Source organism: Podarcis tiliguerta (genome assembly GCF_965153285.1).
Source record: "Podarcis tiliguerta genome assembly, chromosome: 9".
Classification (NCBI taxonomy): Eukaryota; Metazoa; Chordata; class Lepidosauria; order Squamata; family Lacertidae; genus Podarcis; species Podarcis tiliguerta.
Window position 1 is genome coordinate 39,049,934 of NC_139542.1, and position 22,277 is coordinate 39,072,210.

Below are 22,277 nucleotides of genomic sequence, written 5' to 3' on the forward strand. Positions count from 1 at the left end.
TCCCTGCCTGCGAATCCTGTAATAGCATTCCATATAGACCATATCCAGCATCTGAGCCCTGAAACAGCTGATTGCTGACTAGAAAAGAGGAAGAAGGAAAAAATCCACCCTGCGAATCTCATTGCAGCTCTATGCTGCATCCCTATCCCACAATCCCTTGCACGGTTTGCTGCAGTCTTTCAGCTACGGGTTGAGTGAGAAAGATGTACTAAATAAAGATTGATTGGCTGGAATCCTTTCGGGGGGTGTGGTGGGGGGGTCTCCCACTTTGTCAGTGACCCGGAGAGTGGGGGGAGGGAAATTAATGACTGCTTGGCTGGGCCTCCTTTTATTACTTCCAGGATTCTCTCCATGGAGTGGTGGAGCATTGTTAGCTTAAGCAAGAAATAACGCTGCGTCTCTAGTAACGGCTAACAGGAATTCTCTAACAGTTCCACACGTGAGGCTTTCAGATGTGATACATCACTGTAATTATGGTTGGCTCATTTGGACGACTGCAGGACACAACTCCATCCTGGAAAGGCTTTTCCCTTTTTACACTTGGCAGTGCATTGATTTAAGCTCCTTTTCGTGAAGATGGGTACGTCTCGAGCATTTGTTTGTTCAGTATTGTGCCTGGTGGCTAGTAACGTTATGCCTTTTTGCTCCCATCCCCCATTGCAGCTCCTTGCTTTACATAATGATGATGATGATGCATGCTTTTAAGGCTAGAAAAGTTATTTAAACCATATGTGAGCAAGATGATTTTAAAAACAATGTGAGAAAGCAAAAATGTGGAGGGGCGTGTGCATATGTACAAGATAGTCTTACTTCATGATGATGATGGTTAATAATAATAATCATTTGAATATAACAGACTGTTTTTATTGCCTTGTCTCTCTGGTTTGGGTTTGCTGTGCTGTGCTTGAGTAATTCTACCTATAGCTTATCCTGCCTTTGAAGCAGATTTATATAGCAGGAGTCCCACCCATGCCTGCAGTTCTGGAGCTTGCGAGTTCCATTGCAAACGTTGCTACTGGAAACCTATTCATTCATAATGCATGGCTTAGACCCTCTGGGTTGTGCTCACCATTGATAAGTCGTAGGCGATTCAGTCTGATCTTTCAGAGTCTAATCACAGCTCTGGTTGGGTGGAGCACTGCCTTTATTTGAAAATCCTATACCTATTGAACAGGCTGCCCTCAATCTTCTTTATACTTTCATTGTGTAAAGCCATAATTCTGAGAGAAGTATGTTTATTAAAACTCAGTAAAATATTTCTTTTTAAAGCTCTAAATGGTTTATTTTATTAGCAGTTTTGTTTCAGATGGGTGTGGCTGCACACACTACTGATTTCTTTCTTCCCTCCTTTCTCTCTTGATATACACTTACTATTAGTGTTCTTGCAATATGTGCACACGCATATGCTGTGTTTCTTAAAGACAATTTTGATTAGAAATTGGGCACTGCTTTATACATATTTTATAATTAGAAACCTGCAAGAAGGAATGATGATGATGATGTCATTTTTCTGTGAGGCTGCTTGATGCAAGCATTGATCTCTCATCAAAGACTGGTAGGTATTTAAAGCTTGAACTCTGGATTTGGTTTTTGTTTTTCTCTGGAGGCATTTATTTAGTCAGTGGTGAGAATTTTTGTAGGTTTGTTCATCCAGAGTGTGCACGTGTCACCCCTTCTGCCCGTCTTAAAAATGGATGAAAAGAACTTGCTTCCCAACTTAAAGATAACAGCTTGTCTTTTTATAGCTTTGGACTAATTTTTTAGCACAGTTTATAAACCTTCCTTGTTACAGAGCCCTTTCAATCCAAATTTATTCCACCTCTGCAACATACTACATTATGTACAGTATGTGCTGTTCAGGTGAATCTGTGCAACATCCGGAAAAATAAATTGTGTTCTGAACATAAAACTTACCTGCTTTATCATATGAAGTTCATTAAGATGAGTTTCAGCAAACAGAACCAATCTGTTATAGACAGTAGAAAGACTTCTTGGGACAAGGAGACATGGGTTCTAGTTTGTGCAATCCATGGTCTCTCTCACTGCATTCAGATGATCCTCCAAACCAGAGCTTGCTCAAACCATATTTTTGTAGTGTTGTTAAGATGCACAACTATGTTTTGATTAGACCTGGAAGTTGCCTATTAAGCCACATGTGTCAGGGCAGGAAGGAGTGTTTGAGCTCATGGCTTCTCTCACACACCCTGTTTGGAGGATGCAGCCATTGTGTAGCTATTAGCAACTCGCTTTCTGTATTCTTACACCTATTTACTTGGGAGTAAGCCCCATTAACCAGGCTGAAGTTATTATTATTATTTGTTAAACATGCTTAGGAGGGGGCTATCCGGTAGAAATTTAAGTGGGGATGTGGGAACCTTTTAGAGTTCCTTGCCCAGAGAACAAAGCAACACTTGTAACTCTTTTGTCTTTTATCTTCCTCCTTTTACATACATGACTAAGTATGTATAAATCTTATCTGGACTGGGACCTTGGGACCTGGGAATATTCGCAGACCCCAACAGCAGCATAGTAGAAGGCCTAATACTGTATAATATCCTCTTTGTGTAATAAGAACAAGATATTAACAAACACCCTAGTCACTAGACTTGAACAGTTTGAACATCTCCACCCAGTCAAATCCATTCAAGTCTGAAAGAGGATTCTGGGCATGTTTGGGTTCGTGTGCTTAAAAGCATCCTTCTAATCGGTAGCTCTATGTTCTCAGGGTTCCCTGGAGGGAGGCCCCTAAGTAATTCAGTTGAATGTGCATGAAAACCTACGCTGTATGGTGAAGCTGATTGTGGAAAGGTCAAAAGCTGAGTCAATGGGGACTTTGGGGGTGTGGCTGGTGCATGTGCATCCATTCATTTCCCTACTCAAGTTTTTCAACTGCAGCTAAAACAAAACCTGAATGTGACTTAGGAAGAAGGAAATAGTAAAAGGTGTTGGTTTCTGTGCACAGGCAAAATAATATTTATTCCATGTCTATCGCTTCTCGGCCTTTTGGCTAAGATCAAGTGTAGTATCTGGTTCTTATCAGTTTAATATCTGATATGTCCTCTATTTGAGCACTATGAACAACATCTACCAGACTTTTAGAAGACATCTGAAGGCAGCCCTGTTTAGGGAAGCTTTTAATGTTTGATGTATTACAGTATTTTAATATTTTTTTGGAAGCCGCCCAGAGTGGCTGGGAAAGCCCAGCCAGATGGGCGGGGTATAAATAATAAATAATAAATTATTATTATTATTGTTATTATTATTATCTTGCTCTTCCAATAGCTCAGAGTGGCATATGTGGTTTCCCCTTGCTAACCTGTGACCCTCCAGCTACTCTTGGACTACAACTCCCATCATCCCTGATTATTGGCCATGCTGGCTGGGTCTGATGGGACTTACAACATGTCCAACAACATCAAGAGGTTAGCCACCCCTGGGGCTAAGAGGTAACGGCTGTCCAGTCAGCTTGATGGCTGAGTAGAGGTTTGAACCCATCTCTCTCTCCATTCCTAGTTCAACATGCTAACCACTAGCTGGTATAGGGAATTTATGTTGTCTTTGTTGAAAAGCATTATGTATCTTGTTAGGTTCTATATGTATTATGCCTATTTTGCTTAATTGCACTTGCTGTAGAATGGAAATGAAATATTTATGTGGTTTGCAATTGATGCTTTGCAATTGCAGGCATGCAATTTTTGAGATGCAATTGCATTTTGAAGTTTGAGGCTTTCCGTAAATCCAAGGAACAACTTACAGTTCATATGTGCAAAGATGATGTTTACCTTCTTCTGCTGGTATTACTATGTCCTGTTTGGCTTTTGTGCAGTAAGGCTGTTGGAAAGCTTTTGTCTTTATTTTTAACTAGCTTTGTCTAAAAGAAGGGTTTATGGGGAAATGAAAGATAGCATATGAATGGAGTTACTTAGTCAAATATATGCCTTTGTTTCCATGGGCAAAAGCTGTGTGAGAAAGAGATCTGTGTTTTAACTCTGTGTGACTGAGTCTTACCTTCCTGCTAATGGAATGGGGCCCTCAAATACATTCTACAGCGGCAGTAATGTGATTTTCAGCATGAAAATGGTTTCTTGCTTCAGATTTAGACTGCACTGATATACACAGGTCTGACTACTATGTTCTTCCTATTAACTGCAGGCTATGAGGTCTAACAGCACTGCCAGCCACTGGTGTACAGCTGTAGCCGATGATGTATGCAATATTATATTGGTGAGAGTGTCTTAGAAATATGGGAAGGTCAAAAACAGAGAGGTGTATTTTGTACCACATGTTATCCGATTCTTTCAAGTGGTGATGGCAGAAATCCAACCTACTCTATGCAACTCATGTGCTCCACCAGTGACCTATGCTCATTCTATAGCATTAGAAATGTACACCCATCCAATCTGAAAGCATGTTCAGTTGGTTAGGGCAGCCTTTTTCTAATACTCGATATCACAAAAGTATGGCCAGGTTTTAGCCTTGTCAGTTCTTGGATGGGAAGATAGTGGGAACAGGATATAAATATAAAGAATGAATTTTAGAAGCTAATGCATTGTAGTAGTTTTTTTTGCCTTGGCAATCTGCCCAGATGCTTTTAAAGCAAGTATTTCTAGTGTAGCATTTCCAAGCACTACGCACTGCCTTCTTATAAATCTTGAATCGGGATGAAACCCACTGGGATCCATTGTTAACAGGAAGTCAATTCCCCACAGCTTCTAAAATGCTGTTGTTTGCTTGAACCTTTCAGCAGCGTGCAGGGCAAAAGAGAACAGGACCCACATGTCAGTGGTCTAGGATGGCCAGTGAAGGCGCCAACATCCCAAGTCCTGTGGTGCGTCAGATTGACAAACAATTTCTGATCTGCAGCATATGCCTGGACCGTTACAAGAATCCCAAAGTACTCCCCTGTCTGCACACTTTCTGTGAGAGGTAAGAGGATGGTTTCTGTTTCCCCCAACCAAAAGTGCATTACAGCTGGCTTGTCTGTCTGGATTGCCACAGTGATCTGTTCCCAGATGTCTAGAGTTACACTGTTAATTCAATGAACCCCTCAATCCAGTCAACAAGTTCTCCTGAAATATAAAACTTAATGAGTAGGAAGGTAAAATGCCCCTGGGCTCATTTTGATTTATAAGAAGAAAGACAGGATTCAGATATTTCTGTATTGCAAAAGTAATCTGTGCTCTTTTGGTAAACAATTCTGTCTTTATTGTGAATGTTCAGCCTGTTCTTATTTTTAAGGTATGGCCTTCCATGTCAGCAATACAATTACACATAAAAGGGTGGTAGCAATAATTTCTTACTGGGATATTTGATCTGAATTTAGGCAATGAAACTTAGCTCATTTAGCTTAAAAGTAGATTTCTTCAGCATGAGTAGAGCTTGGTTCCAAGTGGAACACGTTCAGAACTGAAGGATGCAATATCTGAGCATAAAGTGCCAGAGATTAGATGATTCAGGACTTTGGCCTACAACTCCTATCAGTCCCAGCTGGCATGGCCTTGCTGTCTGGGGCTGATGGAAAATGTAATCCAACAACATATGGAGGGCACCAGGTTGCAGCTAGAAGATATGCAGGACTTGAACCGGTGGCATTTTTCCCTACGTTGCATTTCCTTTCCAGGAAAAGAAGCAGAGAAGCCTTATCATTTAAAAAAATGCTGCAGCGCTGTCTGAAAGTGGAAACAACATTTCCACGATTTCTGCTTTTGGCTTTTCATGGTTTGTCTGTTTTCATTTTGTTAAACTGCTTAGTCTACCATGTTCCATAAGCATTTGCTTTGTTCTTTTTTAATGTTTCGAATGCAGCACTGCTAATGACCCTTATCTTTCTATACATTTTAGAAAAGAGCTCAGGTTTTCTTGGTGTATTACATTAGAATCCGCTTCAGCCTGAAAGGTAGTCATATGCATTTGCCGCCATGGGCTGATTTTTGTCTGGATTCATCTTTTGGCACGCTAGTGCAAATGCTCAGAGTGATGGGCCCAAAGCCAAACCTGGGCTTAAAACAGCCTGTGGTGACAGATGCACATAATTGCCTCACCACGGGCTGCAGCAGTTAGAAGTCAGTAAAGGCTGGGCTTTTCCCTCACAAAAGCTAAGGTGACTGTAAGAATAACCCTCCAGAATGGTTCATCATCCTGTGACGTGGAGCCTGGAAAACAATTTGAATAGCCATAATGCTGTTGTTGCTTTTATTAATGTAAGATGAAAATGGCAAGTGATACGCTGCAGTGTTTCCTCCAAGCTTTGGAGCAGAGCGTGAGAACAAGCAGATGAAAAGATGCTCTTGTAACCTATAATGGTTGTGGAGAAGAGCACTCTTCACAGCGCAAGACTGTAGGGTCAGGAAGTAATTCCTGTGAGCAGAAGCTAAGGCTGTCCACAGGAGTCATAATTATTCGTGTTTTTTAAAGGAGCGTTTAAAATGCATTGCTTGTTTTCTGCACTCTTATCTACTACTATCTCTGTTCTCAGATTGTGCAGATTTAGGTGGTGTATAGATATAAGCCACAGATGACAGTGTCCTAATAAGAATGAGTGGGTACACCACAAGAAACAAAGCTTCTGTCATACCAAAATCTGCTCTCTGGAAAAAGTTGCTGTTTTGATAGTGCAGCCTGGAGGCAGTCTCTTCTTCTTGTACTAATTCCTTCCCATCTTTTCTGCGGTTTAGACCATAGCTGTCAACTTACAGATTTGAAAATAAGGGACCAGCAGCCTCAAAAATAAGGGATCAGCAGCCAAAATAAGGGATTTTCCGGGCACAGGTATGTTCAACTTCTGAGCCCAAGGCAGAAAGCCCAGCCAGCAGCCAAACGAAGCCTCATCAATAAGGGACAGCAGCGGGACATGGCGCTGGGATAAGGGACTGTCCTGCCAAATAAGGGACGCTTGACAGCTATGGTTTAGACCGTCTCCAGTCATCTCACTACATCATTGCCTTTTTATTTAGGTAGAACCCCCTAGCGCTCACTCCCACCTGTGGCTGTCCAGATGTTGCTGTACTACAACTCCAATCCATTGGCCAAGCTGGCTGGGCCTGATGGGAGTTGGGATCCAATAACTTCTGGAGGGCAACATGTTGGGAAGGCTGTCAGAGTGTTTTGTTCTTCCCTCTTGATATGAGTTGCAAAATGTGAAAAAGTAAAGCTGTGTTCATGATTACTCTTCTATTCTCCTACTAGGAAATCGCAAACAACACAGTTTACTTTTTGCTTTTGATACTGGCTTATCTTTTTACCATCCTCATTAGGTGCCTACAGAATTACATTCCAGCCCACAGCTTAACCCTTTCTTGCCCAGTGTGCCGCCAAACGTCCATCTTGCCAGAGAAAGGGGTTTCTGCTCTTCAGAACAACTTCTTCATCACCAACCTGATGGATGTCCTGCAGCGAACTCCAGACAATAGCATTGAGGAGTCTTCCATCTTGGAGACTGTCACAGCTGTTGCTGCAGGGAAGCCACTCTCCTGCCCCAATCATGAAGGAAATGTAAGTGGATTAGGTGCCTATAAATAAGGCTTCAACAATTTATTTGGCAGGGAAATGGCAATTTTCAGTGGCTCACCCTGAAATGAAAGTTGGGGACTATTGGACTTGCAAATGATTTATTAATTTCTGCAATGACAACATAAATCATTTGCTTGATAGATTTTATTCAATCGATTGAATGCTTTCATTGGATACTGTGCTAGAGAGAGTGAATTGGGATGAATTTGTGTGTGGCATCAAATTAACTCTGTCAGCCCAATATTGATAGTTTTGGTTATGTTTTTGTTTTGTAGGGCATTGCATTGACATGTCATGATATTGATCATGGTGGTTAGTAAATGTGCTTTCTGGCTATCAAGATGAGATGTTAATGTTCTATAATTCATTTAAGCTGTATTTTGTACATCAATTTTAGTTTTAAGTGAAAGCAGCTGTCTATAATTCAAAAGGTGTATTGCTACTTTTGCTCTTCTTTTCATCCATAAATGAAATCAAGTATTCATTGAGTTGAAATTCCATTTCCTTCTCCGTTACCACCACTGTTGTGAGTCCTTTCCTATCATCAGTCTATTTTCAATCTTTACCAAGCTGGTGTACTTCAGGTGTTGAATTGCAGCTCCCCATCAGCCCCAGCCAGCATTGCCAATCATCAGGGTGGGTGGAGGTGGGACCCTAAGAAGCATCTGGAAAACACTTTGCTGTGGAAGGCTGACTTAGGCAATCCAGATCATAATAGGTAAATTAGGAAGCAAATGAACTGCAGGAGGTGTCTACAGAGCAAATATTTCCAGAGCAACAAAGCAAACAAAACAGAACATCATCAGATTTAGGGTGGTGTGGGTTGTTCACCAGTACAGGGCATGCAAACTTGATAAGCTCCATAACTGAGAAGATCCATTTGGGGGTGCCAATTTTGGGCTCATATTGTAAAATATTCCCCAAGTCTGCCCTTGAACAGAAGGGAAAGCAATCCCTTTCCCAGCAAGTTCTTAGCTAATCTGGCCTAGGTACAAGGTTTGGGAGTATTCCTTTCTGATAGCAGGTCATAGCCTGCATGTGGACAAAAACCATTCAAGAGAAATATTACTAGATTCAGCTTTACACCACCTGGCACAATTGTTTTCCAGTTATGGTAATCAGTGGCACTGAAAGATGAAAAATCTGCGTAGGGCACATATGCTAAAAAGGGTCCTTGGGAATAAATGGAGCATATGGGCAGAATTATGTCATTATTCCACTTGAACTGGTGGGTTGGCATCCTTGTTGTTGCATCACGAAGCACTATATTGCATTCAAAGTGTGCCAATATAATGTGAGCGGAATTGCAAGCATTGCTGCACATGATTAGGAAGCTTTTCGTAAAATTGAAATGCAATTAAGTGCTTGGCAGCATGACTCCTGGATGTAACACGCAGTGCTATACACTTATGGCCCTCCTGATGTCATTGGCCTCCAGCTTCCATCAGCCTCAGCCAACATGGCCTACAGTCAAGGAAGATGGGAACTGTAGGCCAGAAATCTGGAGAGCACCATGTTCCCCTGCTCTCTCCTCTTCCCCTCCTCCAATTATGATCATTGTCCTCCTTTGTTCCTAAAATCCCCCTTCTGTTAATGTGTCACTCAAAGCAGGATTGTGATTTTTTTCTTGATTTTATTTTTTTCTTTCTGTAAACCGCTTTTTACAATTAAAGGGTGTATGAAATTTATGAATTGATTAAATAAATTAATATGACTTTTAAAAATCCTGTATTACAAGACAAAAATATACCTTTCTTGTAGGTAGGCTGGTAGCATATGTACCTGGTTTTCATCTGCAAATCAGGAGATTTATGATCAGTAAGGTCCACTCCTTACAAACTATATATTCTTGATGGGACCATGACATCTTAGCTTTAGGCAATAAGTTCCAGGCTTTCCTTCAATGAGACAGTTCTTCATTGCATGGAGTTTGCTTTCTTTTCTTTTCTTTTCTTTTCTTTTCTCTTTTCTTTTCTTTCTTTCTTGAAGAGGTATCCAAACCATCTTGGGAGCACATGCAAAGTATCTTTATCTTTCTGAAGTATCCAGACTCCACTAAGTAAGAGTAGTGCCGTTCAAAACAACCTTAAACAGATTGTGGAAATTTATTCAGTCCTTTTTCTTTTCTTTTGTAGGTTGCAGACTAGAAATAAGAAAGTGAAAATGTTTTATCCTTTGTTAGATGAAAAGCTTCTATTTCTATTTCACCAAGTCCTTTTTATATAATTCCTTTTAATGTTCTCTTGCTTAGTTTGAAAAAAAACTGATGCTCTCTCCCTCTGGTAAACTTTTAAATGCCAGCCCTAAGCAGCAATGATCGCTCTCTGTTAAGCTTTTTTGCTGCCAAAAATATGGCCCTCATTATATGCAAACCTGATGCCATTCTGCTTTGTGATTCAGAGTGCATCACTAATGCCTTAGGCATTTGTGAAGTAACTTAATACTGCTAAAGCACAAGGCATGACAGTTTTATCTCAAACCAAATAGTGAGAAAATGACAGCCATGAGAAAGAACATGACAGCCGTGAGTGTACCTTTTGGAATTTCAAGTACCCTAAATTGTTTATGTATTTATTTGTGATTCTTAAAAGTAGGGAAAAATTCAACATAATGGTTCATACAAACCACAGCTATAAATCCATGGCATTAAACATAATAATTGCTTTTTAACATTTTAATCACAAGCAAACATTTTGTTTGATGGTGCAATGGGTTTGAACTCCAGTCGTCAGCTCACATGGCTATTTTTCACATAAATCCCATTCTGTTGACTTTTTTTGCTTGCAGGATTTGTAGCAGAATTTTTTCCCAGCACAGGGCATTAGCAGAACAATCCAATGTACATTTATTCAAAAGCAAGCCCATGGAAGTCTGTGGGACTAAGGCTGCAATCCTTGCCCTGCTTACCTGGGAATTCAATAGGGCTTCTATCTGAGTAGACATGCTCAGTATTCAAAATGGTGTGTCTCTGTTTGGAAAAACTGGTATTCTGCTGATAGTCACACTCTCCCTCTCTGTAATCAGCTGATGGAATTTTACTGCCAGTCTTGTGAGACAGCCATGTGCCGGGAATGTACAGAAGGCGAGCATGCAGAGCACCCCACAGTACCTCTCAAAGATGTAGTAGAACAACACAAGGCTTCGCTTCAAGCTCAGCTAGATGCTGTCAACAAAAGGTATGGAACCTCTTCTGCAAAGTCCATGCTTTAACACACAGTGTGGTAGGAGTAGCCCCGACCTCACACCCCAGACATTGTCACCTGCTCTCTCTGCTCCGAGATCTCCAAGGGAGGGGTTCTTCCCAGGGGCCTCTGCTTTCCAAGGCAGCCAGTCTGCTTTCCAAGGCAGAATACAGTGGTACCTTGGTTTTCGAACGTCTCAAAAGTTGAACATTTTGGTTTTCAACTGCCAAAAATCCAGAAGTAAATGCATCCATTTCCGAATGCGCCTCAGAAGCCAAATGGCTTCCACTGAGTGTTTCTCAATTAAATTTGCAGACCGCCTTTGGTTTTCGAATGTTTTGGAAGTCAAACGGTCTTCCAGAACGGATTACGTTTGAAAACCGAGGTACCACTGTAGAGAGAACTATATAACTGTGTTATATAAAAAACTACAACTTTCAAAAGGGGTGCTTGAGCTTGCTTTCTCTTGCCTCTTTCCCCATCCTTTTCCTTGTGCTATAAAGTCTTTGTAACAGAATTCCTCTAAGAAACACTTGAAATCTGATTTGTATCTTTATTCCATTCTGATCACCAAGAATAAAAATCTTGTTGCATGATGTCACAAGGAAAAACTATGGCAATTCTATTTCAAACAGCACTTGTGATTTATGCTTCCAACAGGCTTCCAGAGATAGATACAGCACTTCATTTCCTATCTGAAATTATACATCAGCTGACCAACCAAAAGACCAGCATTGTAGATGAAATTCATTCCACTTTTGATGAACTCCAGAAGACTTTAAATGTCCGCAAGAGTGTGTTGCTCATGGAATTGGAAGTGAATTATGGCCTTAAACATAAAGTAAGACCCTTGTTCTTTTCAGTCATATTTATTTCACTTGTGGGGTATGTGAAGAGAGAAACAATATCTGAAATCTAATCTTTAGCTGAGAGAGAGGCTAGGAAATGGCATGGGAACACAATTAATCCAGCACATTTTTTACTTTTCTTTTCTGGATATTATTAGTCAAATAGTTGTAAAAATCTTATAAAAGCTAAGCATCCCTATCTTGAGGAGTGGAGGAAATACAGTGTTCTGCATGTTTTCCATATATCCTCATATGAAAAAGTTTATCTTTCTTCAGTTTGGCCCAAAGCTTGTTCATTCAATACAAACAACAACAACAACAGTTTAGTTTTATGTCAAAATACAGCCATGAACAAAAGCTCTCCAAACTGGAAGCTTTTTTTTAAAAAAAAAAAATCATCTAAGAGAACTTAGCACATATTTGATCAATGCTATTCAGGTGTTTTGTTTTGTTTTAATAGAGCCCAACAAATTTTCTGCAACATTATTCCATTCAAGGCCATACCTCTACATTTCCCATGATAGGTGGGAATTCATTCATTTATTTTTTGGGCCACTTGGTTTAAAACTCAAATCTATATAACCACACCATTCTGTCTATCCAGGTCCTGCAGACTCAGCTTGATAGCCTATTGGAAGGACAGGAAAACATAAAGAGTTGTAGCAACTTTACAGCCCAAGCACTCAACCATGGAACCGAGACGGAAGTCTTGCTTGTTAAGAAGCAGATGAGCGATAAGCTGAACGAGCTGGCTGTCCGCGACTTCCCACTGCAGCCTCGTGAGAATGATCAACTGGACTTCATAGTGGAAACGGATGGGCTGAAGAAGTCCATTCATAATCTTGGTACTATTTTAACCACAAATGCTGTCGCTTCTGAAACAGTGGCCACGGGGGAAGGACTGAAGCAGACGGTGATAGGACAGCCTATGTCGGTCACCATCACCACCAAGGACAAGGATGGTGAGCTCTGTAAATCTGGGAACGCTTACCTCACGGCTGAGCTCAGCACACCCGATGGGAGTGTGGCGGACGGAGAAATACTTGACAATAAAAATGGCACTTACGAATTTTTGTATACTGTCCAGAAAGAAGGGGACTTTACCCTTTCCTTGAGACTCTATGATCAGCATATCAGGGGCAGCCCGTTCAAACTCAAGGTAATCAGGTCGGCCGATGTGTCCCCTACCACCGAAGGAGTTAAGAGGCGTGTGAAGTCTCCTGGCAGTGGACATGTGAAGCAGAAAGCTGTGAAAAGACCAGCTAGTATGTACAGCACTGGCAAAAGGAAAGAGAACCCCATTGAAGATGACCTGATCTTCAGAGTAGGTATGGAGTGCTTTGCCTTTTAAATTATTTGGATTGCAATGTCCAGCTGCAAACAGAGTGTGTGAAACTATTGTTTTAGGATAAATGTCAACACTAAGCAGGAGAGAAGAACCTGTGGCACTCAAGCAATTGTTGGACTCTGGTTCCTATCAGCTGCAACCACCATGACCAGATGATGGAAACTGTAGTCCAGCAACCTTTGGAGGGTCTTTGGTTTCCCATCCCTGCCCTAGGACATTATCTAGCTCAGAGGTGTTGGTTGATCGATGGATATTCATTTGAATGAAAAGTGGCATAGACATGCAAGTGGCCTACAAACAATAAATAACAACAACAACACAATAAAACATAATAGCGCATCACAGATACAGTGTGAATCATATAAAATAATTAACAAATCATCAATAAAACAGATGCAATCTACAAAACGCTACTCACAAAACATCAACTAAAAAAGAAGCTGAACAGCAAAATTACAGCAAAATTCATACAATTAACAAATCAGTATGGCTTTTGTAATCTGTAAAACAATACTAACAACATTAAAAAATAGCAACAAAAAGTAAGCTAAGCACTGTTAAGTTTATACACACACTCTTCACGTTCCCCCAAAATCGTAATCTCACTCTATTTGATTTGTTAAAATACACATAATATTGTTAAGCTTGTTGTAAGTGAGCCTTAGTCCTACTGTAGTTGGACTTTCCTAACTAGATGGCTCTCCCTCTAATTTTCTGTGCCAAAAATATCATATTTAGTAATTGTTGTATGCACTTCTGGGTGGGGGAATCACCCCATCTATATTGCTTATGGAGTTCATAATTCAAAAACAATATTTCTGTCACAAGACTGCTTGTTTATCTCATCCCTCAAAGGCGTATTCCAAAACCTTATTATCTTGATAGGCAGCTGGAATTCCCTCTTGGACATTCATGCGCACAGAAGTCCCTGCCCATAGTGGGGGAGAAAGGAGAGAGCAACACACTCAGCTCCCCCAGAGTCCCAGACACCTCTGTTCTGGAGACTGTGGACCTTCCCCTGTTGATCTTTATATTGTATATTCATGATAACGGTTTATTTTCTCTACCCCAACCATTGTGAAGCCCCTTTCCGTGCAATACAACTAGACTCCTGATGATGAAACTGCTGATTGGACCTAGAGAGTTGAAATGAGTTTTTGCAGCCATGTACTTGACTTCTTTCCTGATTGTTTTTATATGTACATCTCCTTTTAGGTACCAAAGGGAGAAACAAAGGGGAGTTTACAAATCTTCAGGGAGTAGCTGCATCTACAAATGGAAAAATATTAATAGCGGACAGCAATAATCAGTGTGTGCAGGTATGCTCGTTTTTCTTCTCTTTACCCATAATGGATTGTTTTGTAAAGACACAGTACTGATCAAATGCGGAAAAGAAACATGTTTTCTGAAGTGTCAAGATTATAAGATCTTGATAGTGAAGGATTCATAATTCTGCGTTAAGTTCACGTAATGACTCAAATGCCACTTTCCAGTTAAAAATTCATTCATTTATTTAAATCTGCACCCCACCTTTAATCTCATGTGTATACATGGATACATCTTATGTGAAAAAACTATTTTTGAAAATTACAGATATTTTCCACTGATGGCCAGTTCAAGAGTCGTTTTGGTATCCGGGGAAGGTCCCCTGGTCAGTTGCAGCGGCCTACGGGAGTGGCTGTGCATCCTTGTGGTGACATCATTATTGCCGACTATGACAATAAGTGGGTTAGCATATTCTCCTCTGATGGAAAATTTAAGGTACATACAAATAAAAAAATACAAGGAAACTCACTGCCATTTTAAAATTAATAGCTTGGTAAACCAACAATTTTTCTGAAGGCTTGGGGAATTGATTCTGTATTTCTTGATTGAAGAACTAACTGTTGGTGGTGAGGGAAAGGATGGGCAAATTCATGCAGATGAAATTATTTTGTGTGTTCTGAGATGGAGGGAAGGGTGGGGTGGGGTGAAGACTCTAAACATTTGCCCTGGTATTGACTTAAAATCCTACAGGGTGGGAATCCTTTTTTCAACCTGAGGGTCTCATTCCGTTCTGGGCAACGTTCTGAGTGCCAGAAGCAAAAGTGGATAATGTAACAAATATACATTTTTACCTTTGTACACTAGGCCACTTTCTGCAACACTCTCACACCCCTCTCTGGTTTCATCCAGGCGCAGAAGAGTCATTAACGGAGTTCATGGTTGCATTTTAGCCAGGCAAAAAGGGTGCAAAAGCAGGGATAGTGAGTGTTGTGGCCTGAGGGGATTTCAGAGGGCCAAACAGAGATCACAATGAAAGTCATTACTACCTATCTCTTGCACTAATTTACTACAGAATCTTCTCCTAAGTATGAATATTAGCAACTCTAAAAACCCAGAGAACATTACAGCAGTCCAAATGTGTGTATGTTTGAAGCAACTTTAATCTCTTTCTTTGCTCATGTAGACAAAAATTGGATCTGGAAAGCTCATGGGACCAAAAGGTGTTTCTGTGGATCGCAATGGGCACATCATTGTGGTGGACAACAAAGCATGTTGTGTGTTTATCTTCCAGCCAAATGGAAAAATAGTAACCAGGTTTGGAAGCCGAGGCAATGGAGATAAGCAGTTTGCAGGTATCAGTTGCTGTCTAATATGCATTTTCTTTTATCCAGATTGTGTGCGTGTGTATTTGAGCATGCTGAAAAAGCATCACACTAACTTCACCACAGTAAGCAAGACACAATAAGTAGACTGTAGTCCATTAGTGCTGTCACACGTCCATAATTTCCTGGACATCGCGAAAACTTTGACAGCTTTGCCAAAAAAAGCTCAACAACATTTTGAAATATGGCAACCCTCTAGTCCAAAGTCATAATCCAGCCCAGTTTAATCCATCCCCTGTGGCAGTCTATTTCCTGGGGTAAAATCCAAAAAAAACCCTCAAATTTAAATCCTAAAAAAAGCTCAACAATTTAACAACTTTCAACTTTCAACAGCCTGTTACTTCATCAAATCTGGCCCTCTTTGAAAAAAGTTTGGACACCACTGCTCTAGTCCATGAACAATTATGTATTAATAAACACACATAGCTTTATTGTGGTCCATAGACCCAAAATACACAGTACAAAAATAGTATATAAATTTGTTTGTCATGAGACTGTTGTATTTGCTTTTCTAAACAGGAGACATACAATTGCTTTTTCTTTTTTAAAAAAGGTACTACAGGGGCTCAGTAAACGCATGGGTTGAGTGCACACCATACATTTAAAGTACATTGTTTTGCTTAACTACTAATGGGAACTGCAGTTTATTAAGGATGCTGGGAATTGTAGCTATGTGGGGGGTAAACTGCTTTTCCCAAACAGTCTTGGGAACTGTAATTCTCTCCCCCCCCCCCAATTTTATTAATCTGGATTTTCAAGATAGCCTGCAAAGGAGAACCTCAAAACAAATATAAAACAGATCAAAAACATCAGCAACAAAAGCAATTATCATAGCAACAGTAAAAATACAAAAAGCAGTAGATATAAAATCAATGAAAACCTTGAAATGTGGGTATAATTTTCACTCTAGTTGTTCCTTAGGCCTTTGGGGTGAGGGGAGGCAGTCTTTCAGGAACAACAAAACTCCTCTGGTCTGACTTCTGTGGTTTGCTGATCATGTCACGTTTTAAGACAGAGGGAGTCAATGTGATGATCTCCACATCTGGCTGGACCCCAATTCCCATCAGTCCAAGCCAGCATGACCAAGAACAAGAAGCATGCTCACTTGCAGATGTTAAACAAATTTTAAGTAGTTTATTGTTCACTTGAAAGTTTTACTAAACATTTAGTGGGTGGAAACCAGTCAAACTGGTTTTGAAGCTGGCCAGGTAGAACCCTTTTTATTTATTGTTCTCTAGAGTACTTGTACTGTTGCCCAAGTTCATAATTTTCTTGATTTCGTAGCTGATTATGTCCTTCTTCAGCTATTAACGTGTGACAGTGAACGCAGCAACATGTAGAGTTCAAAATGGAACCTTGAAGCACCACCTGGTGTTGCCTTTTCCAGAGCCACCTCCAGTCAGGCATGCTGCTAGCGCGTTGGTCCACATCAACCATTTTGATCAGAACCCACATACAAACTGCTACTTCACATGGATTGAAATATTGCTGTCATGATTTATCTTTCTTCCTGCACTGAACTTCCTCCCTTCCCTTATCACAGGGCCTCATTTTGCAGCCGTCAACCACAATAATGAAATTATTATTACCGATTTCCACAACCACTCGGTCAAGGTACGATGCTGTTACTTCTTCATAAATTGTAAAATCCCATTGATAATGCATTGAAGCCGTTACTCCCAATATGTAGTTAAATTCACAGGTGTTCTGCATCAGCCAACAATAAATAATTGTTTACATTTAGAGGTGGGGAAATACTTGGATTAAGTCTCTTGCTTTGCTCTTTTAAAATAAAGCTGTGTATGTTCTTTTAAATTGATTCAAGAAGTATGAAGTTGGATCTCTAGAAAGGAGCTCTTGGAGTCTTTTCCCACCATCATTTTGAAATGCTAGTTGTCCCCTGTAGAAAGTTACTCTTGTGCCAAGTATTCAGGATACTCTGGGTCACTTAACATAATTGCAAAATTACTACATAGAAGTAAGCCATATGTGCCATTGACTGCATAGGAAGCTACATTATACAAAGCTGGAATGAGGAATTTGATGGACCCTGGTCCATCTACTGCAAATCACCCAGAGATCTACCAATAGATCTCAGTCTGCCTTCTGCCCACCCTGCACTCAGTGACCATTGCTACACCCTACAGAAGCCAAGTGGGTTCTGTGATAAAAGTAATGTGTAGAACAAAGCTAAGAGCAGCAGGAAGGCACAAGTCCCACGTGGGCAAGTGAAATGTGGCCTGGGCTATTATAGGGCTTCTTTCAATCTACATACAGCTGAGAAGTATAGCTCTTAAGTTGGAGCTAAATGGGCAATTTTGACTTGAGACTGTTTTTCATAGGCTTCTGGAATTAGGCAGGAAATAACTGTTCCTGTGGTTTTGGATTACAATTAAGGAAGCAAGACCACAGGGGAGACCCTAAGTAGATTGTTGGCAGAGTTTAGCAGCAGGGGGGGGGCTCCTATTTTAATAAACATACACCCTGAGAAGCAGCAATTGTTCAGCAATGCAGGATTTCCTAATGACAACAGAGGTTTTCAGTTCTATGGCCAGGCTCTGGCAAACAAGGAAATAAAATACAGTATGTTAGAAATCTGACTGAAAATGGGGAAGAAATTTCATTGCCATCCTGCTAATAAAATGGAAGGGAATTCAAAGCCGATCTGGATTAAGCTCCTGGTTCCAAAGGTACGGCCCAGCACATGGTTTTCAAAATACACTGTGGCCAGGATTGTAGCTAACATCCTCCCTTCCTTCTGGCTTCCCCAGCAATACTGGAATGGGCAAGGGCAACTTTCCTAACCTTTCTCTGTAATTGTTGTGGCCTTGCAGCTCAGGGAATATTTTCGACACACTGATTTATAGTATAACTAGAAAATGGCCTTGACCTTCTGCTAACTCCTATGTAAATGTTGCCACATTTCATTTACACAGGACAGTCTACTATGTATCATACCCAAAATACAAGGAAATGGAAGCATGCAAATATAATTTTATTGAGAAGCATGGATTGTATTATAAAGTTGTCATGAAGCCAAGCTTTCGTGCATACTTATGGTTCTGGTTAATATATATATATATATATATATATGCAGGTTTTGGTGTCCTCGGGTGTCTTCCCGTGTAAAAGTTGGGGTGTCTAGGCGACGTTTCGACGAGGTCTCACTCGTCATCTTCAGGCTGGTGCTTTCGGCTTCTTGTTACTGGAACAGAGCAGGATCTCAGTGTTTGAGTTCCTATAAATACTGTTGAGGAGGTGTGGTGTATAGCCTCCAATGTTCTGGGCAGAGAACATTGACCTGGGCAGAGAACGACACCTTTGTAATTTGGCCACACGGGAAGGAAAAACTGGATAGCTTCCTCACACATCTCAACAGCCTACACCCCAAAATACAATTCACTATGGAAATAGAAGCCAACAACCAACTTCCCTTCCTTGACGTCCTAATCTACAAAAAACCTGATGGCTCCCTAGGACACACTATCTACCGGAAAAAAACACACACCAACCGCTACTTACATGCACAATCACACCACCACCCTGCACAAATAAACTCCGTAGCCAAGACTCTCATCTCCAGAACCAAACGCCTGGCTGACGAAGACCACTTGACAACTGAATTACAGAATCTCTCAAATGTGTTAATTGCCAATGGATACCAGCAAAACAGGGTTACGAAGCTAATCCAAAAAGAAACACCCCCCAAAAACCAAGACACAGAAGAAAACAATGGCATAGCCCTCCTTCCTTATATCAAGGGCACTACAGATAAAATTAGCAAAATCCTCCATAAACACAATATCAAAACAGCCTTTTGCACCAACCAAAAAATAGCCAATATCCTCAGAAACCCCAAGGATAAAATTCAGTTGGAAAACCAAGGGGTCTATGAAATACCCTGCAAAGTCTGCCCAGCCACGTACATTGGACAAACAAACAGACGAATAAATGCACGTATCGCAGAACACAAGAATGCCGTCAAAAAAGAAGAAAAAACTTCCTCTCTTTTCCAACACATGAAAGAAACAGGACACGAAATTAATTTTGCAGATTCCAAATTGCTCTTTAACATGGAACATCACCACAAGAGAATAATCATGGAAGCCATCGAGATAGAGAAACACCCTCACAACATGAACAAGCGTGACGACACATCCCGCTTGCCAGACATCTGGAAATTAGCCCTCCCCACAAAATCTGACACCAGATCCAGAGGCACACAGAACGCCATCACCAATCAACCACACCAGACCCAAACCCAGACCCTCTCCACAGATAAATTACAGACACCATCCAGTAGCCAAACCAGGGTGGCACCTCCGGATGCTGCACCCCCCTGCAATCCCTACACAGATTTGGCTGGCACAGGCCACAAAACCACAGCTCGCCCCTATACACGAAGCCAAGCCAGAGCACAACCAAGTGCAGTACAGCCATCTTCTCAGAAAAACTCTTCACAAAGTTCAAGAGTTCAAGACACGAAGGCTTTAGCAACTAATCCACACCTAATGACCCACCTAAGTGGGATTCAGGAAATCACTCAAGAAATCACTCAAGATATCCCTCAAGTAATTAAGGAACAAAAGAAGAAAAGGCACACTAGCCTGGGAACCTCCTCTCTGCCCAGAACATTGGAGGCTATACACCACACCTCCTCAACAGTATTTATAGGAACTCAAACACTGAGATCCTGCTCTGTTCCAGTAACAAGAAGCCGAAAGCACCAGCCTGAAGATGACGAGTGAGACCTCGTCGAAACGTCGCCTAGACACCCCAACTTTTACACGGGAAGACACCCGAGGACACCAAAACCTGCATTCCTGTACCCGTGAAAATCTACGAAAGCAAATATATATATATATATATATATATACACACAAACAAACAATTAGCTAACAGAAACAGTTTAATTTTAAATTGCTAGGAAAGCAAATCCCCCCCCCTTCAGCTCTCCATGCGTGGGAATGTTACTGATTACAGTGAAAGGAAACCCCCACGTGGGAGGGAGGATGCACTAGGAAATTGGATTTGGGGCTCTTGTTTAAAAATGGGCATACATGACATTAATTCTGTGATACTGGGCATCTTTCAATTTTTGGAATTGGAAAAAAAATGTTTGCATGATGGGACTTCTAGTTTCTCTTCCCACCCTCCAGGCCCCCCAACACCTCCCCAACAAATCTGTTCTGGAGGACACCCCAATCCTCCAGAACAGATGTTGGGAGTGTACAGAGGGCTGTTGGGAAGAGAAGAATAAGAAGGAACTGCATTGCACAAATGAGTGTGTAATGCTAACCATGGTTTAGCACTATGGGCATGAGTTGGAGTGAGCATGAGTGAGACTTTGGCTTGTATGCCCACCCTCTTCATATATATATGATATACAATATACGATATACGATATCTTTATTGTCCCATGCAGAACAATGAAATTGAAAAACTACATAATACTACATAAAAACTACATAAAACTACATAAAAACTACATAAAACTACATAAAAACTACATAAAACATTCAAAAATCCCTAAAAACTCGTGATATGCAGCTGGGAGGAGGACTTGGCAGCTTTACATTCCCTAAATTGGGTTGCCATTGTGTGCAAACCAAAGATAGTGGTTGATAACTAATTCTGGCCTGTTTCAAAACAAGCCAGCTACAAACTCCGCTCCTTTGAAGCTGGCTTCTTAAATTAACCTGGGTGCTCCCTACCCTCATTGAATCACCATCTTTGGTTTGCTTGCAATGATAAGATTAGGAGAAAGTGAAAGTCAATTCTGATGGGAACCCCTTTCCCAGCCACACAGAAGGAGGGGAGAATGCATGAGCTTGAGTCACTATGGCTTATTCTAGCTTGTGCCTGCAATACCAAACAATGGCTTGCTGCTACATGTGACCTGATCCAGAGATGTGCAGTGCAATCCTATATGTGTTTGCAATAGGATCCTGTTACAGAAAAACAAAAAATGGTTTTTGTGTGTGTGAGAATAATTTCTTCTTGCAAGCAAATAATGAACTGTAACCAGGGTTTGTTTGTGGCTTTCAACACAGGCTTTGTTTGGGAGAGATAAGCAATGAGTCCGGGTTCACACTTAACACAAGCACCCATGGCTTAGCTCCCAGTAGACTTAAGACCCTTGTTTGTTCAGCTAAGCCACTGTGTGTCAGCAGCTTAGGATGGCTTTAATATTTTAGGCTTTACAAAACAACAACTTGCTGGTTCCTTCTTGCACAGATTGCTATAATTTTCTTCTGCAGACAGTACTGTCATTTTTGGTTGGTTTAACTATACTTTTGTCTATGACTTGGTTTCTTCCTGTTGCCTCAGAAAGGGAATGTTTGTCTTCCATTAGGTTTTGATTTATACGTCTGAGGATGATAACTATTTAGTTTTGGCTTTAGGCTCTTAACCATCATCATCAAGTACTATATAATTTGTGTCTTGATTTATTTATTTTTAATTTATTCAGGTATTTAACCAGGAAGGTGAATTCATGTTGAAATTTGGATCTAATGGAGAAGGGAATGGACAGTTCAACGCTCCAACAGGAGTAGCTGTAGATTCTAATGGAAATATTATTGTAGCAGACTGGGGAAACAGTCGAATACAGGTGAACAAGTGATTTTTAAGTTAGTTGGCTCAGTATGATGTATGTTGTTTGGATGGGGATGTTTCCTCATCTTCGGGTCCAAGCATCCCATCTCCAAAATGTTCAACTACAACACAGTCTCTTGCATAT

The 22,277-nt window shown here is 40.8% G+C and overlaps 1 protein-coding gene across 6 annotated transcripts in view; it reads left to right on the top strand.

Annotated features, from left to right (window-relative positions):
- The window catches only part of TRIM2 (tripartite motif containing 2), a 53,244-nt gene that overhangs the window by 25,196 nt on the left and 5,771 nt on the right, over window positions 1-22,277 (top strand). For 4 of the 6 annotated variants that reach the window (XM_083457286.1, XM_083457288.1, XM_083457284.1 and 1 more), the window contains exons 2-11: window positions 4,745-4,926; window positions 7,254-7,491; window positions 10,534-10,685; window positions 11,352-11,532; window positions 12,144-12,867; window positions 14,103-14,206; window positions 14,481-14,648; window positions 15,337-15,505; window positions 17,079-17,149; window positions 22,008-22,148. In XM_083457286.1, coding sequence (XP_083313412.1) covers window positions 4,793-4,926; window positions 7,254-7,491; window positions 10,534-10,685; window positions 11,352-11,532; window positions 12,144-12,867; window positions 14,103-14,206; window positions 14,481-14,648; window positions 15,337-15,505; window positions 17,079-17,149; window positions 22,008-22,148 — 2,082 coding nt within the window. In that variant the 5' untranslated portion in view covers window positions 4,745-4,792. Of the gene's footprint in view, window positions 1-274; window positions 581-4,204; window positions 4,225-4,744; window positions 4,927-7,253; window positions 7,492-10,533; window positions 10,686-11,351; window positions 11,533-12,143; window positions 12,868-14,102; window positions 14,207-14,480; window positions 14,649-15,336; window positions 15,506-17,078; window positions 17,150-22,007; window positions 22,149-22,277 lie in introns of those variants that run through there. The other 2 variants (XM_083457287.1, XM_083457283.1) reach the window with 2 other exon arrangements.